This window comes from Sinocyclocheilus anshuiensis, unplaced genomic scaffold (genome assembly GCF_001515605.1).
Source record: "Sinocyclocheilus anshuiensis isolate Anshui unplaced genomic scaffold, SAMN03320099.WGS_v1.1 scaffold1575, whole genome shotgun sequence".
NCBI lineage: Eukaryota > Metazoa > Chordata > Actinopteri > Cypriniformes > Cyprinidae > Sinocyclocheilus > Sinocyclocheilus anshuiensis.
Window position 1 is genome coordinate 313,310 of NW_015548276.1, and position 7,519 is coordinate 320,828.

The window sequence follows — 7,519 nt, forward strand, 5'->3', positions numbered from 1 at the left end:
TAAAATATATATTACTGATAATATAAATTGGAAAATCCTAATAAATTATTATTAGGATTTATTATATAATTAATATTATAAATAATAATAATATTGAACTATAAATCAATTTTTACGAAAAAAAAACAAACAAAAAACATTTACCCGTGGTAAAATGTAATGCACAGCCTAATTTGTTCCTTTAATAGAACATCACAGACCGTCACTGGTCTCATAATGAGCCGCAGTTTGTACCGTCTAGAGTTCCATTGACTGACACTTCTTTCTTATATTGCAACACAATGAAATGTTTATCTTGGGAGTTCAGTGATTGTGTACTTTCTCTTCTAAACAAAAAAATAAATAAATAATAAGGGCACAGAGGGTCAAGAGGAAAGCCAAAAAACAACAACAAACAAAACACACACTTTTGGATTCGGTGAGGCGTAGATACTCACGGCTTTGACAAAGACCCCCATAAGCTCTGGAAACTGGTGTGTGAGCATGGCCAACATGGCACAGAACGAGCACAGGCCCGCTGTGAAGAGGATGAAGAAAGGAAGCTCCTTCTTCGGGTACACTGAGACCTCGTGAAATGCTGGAAGAAAAAAAAAAGACAGAGAAAAAACAGGTCAATAAATACCCTATTTTCCTGTTATTCTTAATTTTCACACCACTTGACTTTTAACACTCTATGCTTATGCAAATGTCGTGGTCACATTTCCTGCTCAACTAAAATTTCGGGGGCGAAATCCTGTCATTCCAATAGGAATCTGTGCAATCTGAGTTTTGCATGGGGTGAAATAGTTTTGCTCATGTTCAGGTTGGTCATGTGAATTTGCCACGCTGACCAACAGAAAGCTGCTGTGTTTGAAAGTGACTTCTGTGTGAGCAGTGCTTCATACATCTCTACACTACTGACGATGGACCTTTTTGGCACATGCAATTTTGCTGAAATTATTTAATTACCTAATGTGACCACACATTAACAGATAATATTTGTACATAACAACAAATATATAGAGATATACAGTGTATACTTACAAGGCAGAAGCTCTCTGTCTGCGGTTTCTGTGCACCCTGGGTAAGGATAGAAGAGATGACCCTTTTCCAGGGGATATGGAATAATCCGGAAAGCTACAAGAGTCAAAAGGTGTTAAATGACATCAGGTGACATTATTTCCAGTAAACAGCTAACAACAAAGTACATTTGTTGTTTTCAGATACTACCACGATAATACCATGCCATGCTTTTTTTAAGTACCTTGAAGTACCTTGTAATTTTCATGGTAAATGAGTACGGTAATCATCACATTCTATACATGAATGTGGTGGTATGTAAAAAAGAAAAGATGTGCACTGTACATACTGCCTTCCCATGTGCAGTGTAGTAGGTTGAGCGCCCCCTCTGCCCGTTTCCAGTGCTGCAGGTGAAAGAAAGCGTACGCCACCGCCTCACTGTCACCCCTCTTCAAAATATGCTCAGGTGGCAAAATCAGACTCTTCATCTCTAATAAATACTGCAACGACACAAAACACTTCCATTTACATTTTTAACTTTCATTACTGAAAATATAAAAAGATATTATATGAACAATTATTTTTCACTATATAAATACATTATTTATAATATAAATTACTAAAATGGTATTTAAATAAATACATACATAAAAAACATCAAATGAAAAATGCATTATGGTAATGAGAATTACAGAGGAAAATGTGCAATGTAAATAATGTTACAATGACAAAAAAGTCATTAAAAAAAATTATGCTTTATTTTCTTAATGCAAAATATAATGCATTATTTTCCCCTTGATATTGGGGTGAAATGTGATCCAGAAATTCACCCATACACTGTAAGGAAAAAATTTATTATAGAAAAATGGATAATGTTCTGGCGGAAAATTACCAGTACATTTTCCAAACATTTCCTTCGACCATAAAACACTACAAAATGCAATGATATTTCAAAATACAGATAAACACCTGTAAAAATTCTATACGGAAAAATCCTTAATAATAACACATTATATTGGGCCATATTTTTACAGACATTTCTTAGAGTGTACATATGAGAGCTTTATACTTACACTGAGCCTGTATACTTAAAGTCTCCCCCACTCCGGGCCCCGGGGTGAATGTTGTGGAGGGCAATACAGCAGGATTAAATGGTATTATCCAGAGGATAACCTTCCCAAATGCCCCTGGCTGTGATTATGGTACATTACAGCTCAATTCGACTGATTCTCTCTACAATGTGTCATGCGCACCTTCTGAATTATGAAGAAATATCCATATTTTTCTGTAACAATCACCACGGTGGATATGTCAGAATGTACACAAACATACTGTATGTGTACAGACATGGGTCATTTAGCTTTATGATCATGCTGACATTCGACAGGCAGCTGTCCTATGCAACATGCCTGCACACAAACACGGTCACCTCTTTTATGGCGGATCAAGTGTCAGTGATGGGTCTCTTTTATGTGGAGGTTTCTCCTATATCCCTGCTGAACTCCCATTAGCCTCTGTCTCAGTCTGTCTCGTATCTCTTTTCACTTGACCGTACGGACCCTGAACGATGACATCACACTACGGTGGTCTTGGAGATGCAAAGGTGAGGTACATGTGCACACTTACGGATGACATCATGCATTGTAATTTTTCTGGGCTGTCAAAGTTAATGTGAAAATTTATGAGATGAATTCAATGTTTAACAAAAAAAAAAATTAATGCATTTACCAAATAATTCTACTTAATTTTTTTATAATATATACTAATATTACCACTGTTGCCCATTGTAAAGGTAAAAAAGATACACTACCATTCAAAGATTGGGGCAAATTTTTTTCTTTTTAGAGTTGTATTCAGCAAGGATGCATTAAATTGATCAAAAGTGACTGTAAAGAATTTGATAATGTTACAAAAGATTTTTAAACCGATGCTGCTCTTTTGAACTTTCTATTCTCAGAATCAAAGAATCCTGAAAAATTAAAAAAATATTGAGCAGCACAAACGAAAATTCCGTTTTGTCATCACATGAATAAATTACATTTTAAAATTACATATTAGGTTTTATGTATAATAATTATATATTAAAATAGAAAAGTTACAATATTACTTAGTTATATAGTTTTTACTGTATTATTTTTTATCAAATAAATGCAGCCTTGGTGAGCATAAGAGACTTCTTTTTGAAATTGTTTTGCATTTGAAAATCTTACCAACCCCAAAACGAAACGGTTGATATAAAAGTAAAAATTTATCAGATAATATTTCAGTAATTTTCATTGGCTTCAGTATAATGACAATGAATTTAGAAAAAAAAACATGTTTTTATAATATCAAGTTTGATGGATCATATTTGGGGGTCCTTCCTATCAAAAAAGTTTGAAAACCACTGACATAAGCAATAAGCACGAGAGACCATGACATTTAGCATGTAATCAAGTGCCTTTTCGCTTTTATGAAACTGTTACTACATAATAAAAACATGAAAGACAAGTTTTCATTGATATATTGTAAATGGTCTCTTGTATCTTACTGCTTATGTAATAATAGTGTAAATTATTACTGCTTTGCCCAAATTTTACAAGTCCACACACCTAACATCTTTACTAATGTGATCATATCCTTTCTTTAAAGCCTTTTGCAAAAGGTACACAAAATACACAATCTATAAGGTTGGAGGTGTACCTTTATGAGGACAGACTATAAAGTCTGTGTTTCACACAAATGTATAGTAATGCTACTGATATTCAACATCCTCTTTGCTCATTCTGGATCGTCCTTTTTGCCCTAGGGTCAAAATGATTTGGCATATGAAAAGCCAGGTGTATGTGTGTATGTTTTGATATTTGCTGAACATTTCAAACAGGTGCACTTTGTAGTCTGATACAGCACGTCTGAGGTGCACATGTGTGTAAATACCCTTCGTCTGAGACTGTGTGTGTTTGGGTGCGAAGAGGCTGTGCACTTTGAAGTCCGATCTAGTGTTTTGGAAAGTGGCAAGTTGGAACCAGGTACAAAGAAAGAAATAGACAAGGAAGGTCAAAACATCTTTAAAGAGCAAAAGGAAAATCAAAGGTGATACAACTTTCACCCTAAACACAGCTTATGAATATCTATGCTCGGCAGTCTTGGGCTGCAATTATGTTCAATGTAAAACTGTGAACGATGCACTCCTGATATCAGTGTTAGAAAAGTTTCAGTTTAGTGCAGAGGACTGCACTGTGCTTCAACAGCATCACCTCCTGGTCATGAAAATATGTCTGCACTCGTGAATAACAGTGAGATAAAACATTATGCATTATGCATCATGATGAGATCGCTTAAAACTGGTAGTTTTTTTATTATTATTACTGGACGTATCAGAAATTTAGATAAAAAGCCAAAAGTTTTGTTTTACTGTTGCAATTCCAGAGCTCCATGTGGTGAAGCATTATTGGCAATTTCATATATACTACTGCATATACGCTATCGTTCAAATGTTTTTTTTTTAAATGTTTTTATACTTTTATTCAGCAAGGATGTCTGCGTTAAACTGATTCAAATACATTTAAATAAAAATATTTATAAAGTTACAAAGAATCCTGAAAAAGTGTATCACGGTTTTCACAAATATTAAGCAGCACAACTGTTTTCAACATTGATAATAATAAGAAATGTTTCTTGAGCTGCAAATCAGCATATTAAAATGATTTCTGAAGGATCACGTGACACTGAAGACTGGAGTAATGATGCTGAAAATTAATCTTTGCCATGATGTTTAAAAAACAAAATTTTAGAATTGATTAAAACAGAGAGCAGTTATTTTAAATTGTACTGATATTTCACAATAATATTGTTTTTACTGTATTTTGGTAAAAAAAAAAAAAAAGATGCAGCCTTGATGAGCATAAGTGACTTCTTTCCCAAACATTAAACATCTTTTCAATCCTAAACTTCTAAATGGTAGTGTATAAGAAACTAAATTTAATAAGTGTGGTTTAACATTTTGTTACCAGTTAAATCATTTTTATCCCTTGGCCATAAGGAAAAAAAAAAAAAGGAAATTAGGTAAAATACAGTAATAAATCTGCAAATGTTCTCATTTCACCAGCCATTGTCATGCGATGCAGAAAGTTAATTTTGGACCCTTTAAAAGAATCTTTCGAACCTTTGGTACGTGTGGGTTGAACTCCACAGCTCTGTGTATGGCCTCCACTGCGTTCATCTCTGCTATGCTGAGACCTCGTCTAGACGCTGCTTCAGGTGAAAACCTGCCATACGACACACATACAGGTTCATTCAACAAAAATAATCCATAAACCACCTATGCTATGATACCGTAATATACTATTCAATACTGGACTTACTTATCAGACACTGCTCTGGCTTTCAGTAAGGCAGATGTGTAGCATATAGTAGCTGATTTTGGCAAGCTGATATCTGAGGGGGGAAACATCAGATAGTTAATAAAATGATACTGGCATCACTTCCTGGTCCTGTCTGAAATGTAATGTAACATGACAGCTGAATGAGCTTACCGTCATATTTTGCGAGGACTGCTTGTACATCAGCATAGGCCTGCAGCTCTAATAATGCTTCTAAAAGGTTCTCATGAATATTTAACATTCCCAATAAGGGGAATTCTTTCATTAACTGTACAAAGAAACAAGAAAATAACAATATTACACAATAGAGCATAATTAAGTACAAGATGCCACTTACAAAATAAAACAAATCTGTCCAGTCCAGTGACATTAGTATGTTACATTTCAATTAAAGGCTGAGCTGCAACGTATTCACAAAAAAAAAAAAAAAAGTATCTAAAATTTTAATCAATTTCTTGTATCAGAAATTACTCTCTGATGATCACAGAATATATTCTAGAATTACATGGATGGCATCTTACATTGAGGATTTCTTTTATAAACTATAAAATCAACATTTTAGGCATTTTAGGCAAAAAAAAAAATGAAATGCTATAAAAGACACCAGATTTTTACATTTTAAAATCTACTGTTGTTTCTCTTTCAGTTAATATTTATTAATGGAGCAGAATTGTATAGAAAATGTTAAGGTATGTAAATTTGCCCTGAGAATATTCTACAGATGTGGAGTGACAACATGTTTTGGAGTTGTGTGAACAGAGTTTTAACATTTTTTGTAAAATTGAACAGAGAAAGCTTGAATCAATTTCATACCTGCTCTAAAGTTACAGGAATGCTCAATCATGTTGTGGAAAGCCACAGAAAATCATTTAGACTCATTTGTTGGGCCAAAAAGAAGAAATCTAAATCTAATTTACTGTAAAACAATTTCTATAAAAGTCAATGTGGCAAGTCATAAGCCCCATCAGATAATCATTACAAAACACACTTTTTACAGCCACAACAACTAAACTTTGTAAGTGGTACATTGCTTCGCTCACATCTCTCATCATCTTTACAGCTTCTTTGATGCGACCCAGTTTTCTAGCACACATGGCCAGTCTGCGCTTGATGTAGACCACAAGATTGGTGTCTTTGCCGGCTGTGAAAGCAACGAGAATGATCGACAGTGTGAGTCACTGTATGCTGAGCATATATGTGTGACAGTGTGAAAGTTTCATACCATTTTTAAGCGCTTGTTTGAAAAGCCGTTCAGCCTCTGTGATGGTTGTGGCTTCCTCCTCGGCCAGAAGCACATATGCTGCAGCACATCTGCAATGAATGAGTCATATGCTTGAGAGTCAGAAAAAGTACCTTTGGTATTAACATTAGAGATGCACTGATGATAAAATTCTGTCAGACACAGAAAAGCCAGTAATTATTTCTATGTTATGGTCAATAACAATACATGGCTTATATTACAATAACATACTGTTATATATAGAAATAATAAAAGCTGACATCCATTATAATGCACAATATGAAAAATGAATATGAAAAAATTACATTTAACAGTGTTATTAAATTATTATTATATTTTTAAAGATTATCTTTAAGTAACAGAGGAAATTAGCATACATCATTAAATATCCAATACTGTCCGATATGATAAAATAAAAGAAAGAGTTACAAAAAGTAAAATCCCTGTTCTGGCTGACACAGAAAGCCAGTAATTAAATAACAATACATGTCTTATATTACAATTTCATGCTGATGTGTATTTAAATAAATTAACAATATAACACTTAAAATTAAAATAGGTCATTTTAAAATTACAAGTTACAATTGAATTTAGGCATCATCATTATAACGCACATTATGAAAAATGTATATTTATTTTGAGATTTGCTAAAGATTACATTTAACTGTATTAACTTATTAAGATTAGATTTAAGTGAGCATTCCTTTTTAAATATCCAATATGGACGAATACAGTATAATAAAAGAAAAATAAGCAAATAAGCAAAATGGTACCATCATACTGTGATTCCCTAGTTCATGCATTTTTATTGCTTTTTATTAAGTGGATGGTTGCAGCTGTCAAATCTGACCAGATGAGCCACGTCTGAAGGGGGTAAATGGAATATAATTGTAAGTATGCTTGAAACTCACTCGCGGTT

At 33.6% G+C, this 7,519-nt stretch overlaps 1 protein-coding gene across 1 annotated transcript in view; it reads right to left on the reverse strand.

Moving 5' to 3' along the window:
- The window catches only part of LOC107655782 (suppressor of tumorigenicity 7 protein-like), a 14,310-nt gene that overhangs the window by 3,690 nt on the left and 3,101 nt on the right, over positions 1-7,519 (reverse strand). The window contains exons 7-15 of the mRNA XM_016443363.1: positions 7,512-7,519; positions 6,583-6,671; positions 6,401-6,501; positions 5,514-5,628; positions 5,343-5,415; positions 5,144-5,246; positions 1,349-1,499; positions 1,024-1,116; positions 438-577 (exon numbers count right to left, since the gene is read on the reverse strand). The exon at positions 7,512-7,519 is cut by the window's right edge and continues 1 nt beyond it. Of these exons, the coding sequence (XP_016298849.1) occupies positions 438-577; positions 1,024-1,116; positions 1,349-1,499; positions 5,144-5,246; positions 5,343-5,415; positions 5,514-5,628; positions 6,401-6,501; positions 6,583-6,671; positions 7,512-7,519 (873 nt within the window). The remainder of the gene's footprint in view (positions 1-437; positions 578-1,023; positions 1,117-1,348; positions 1,500-5,143; positions 5,247-5,342; positions 5,416-5,513; positions 5,629-6,400; positions 6,502-6,582; positions 6,672-7,511) is intronic.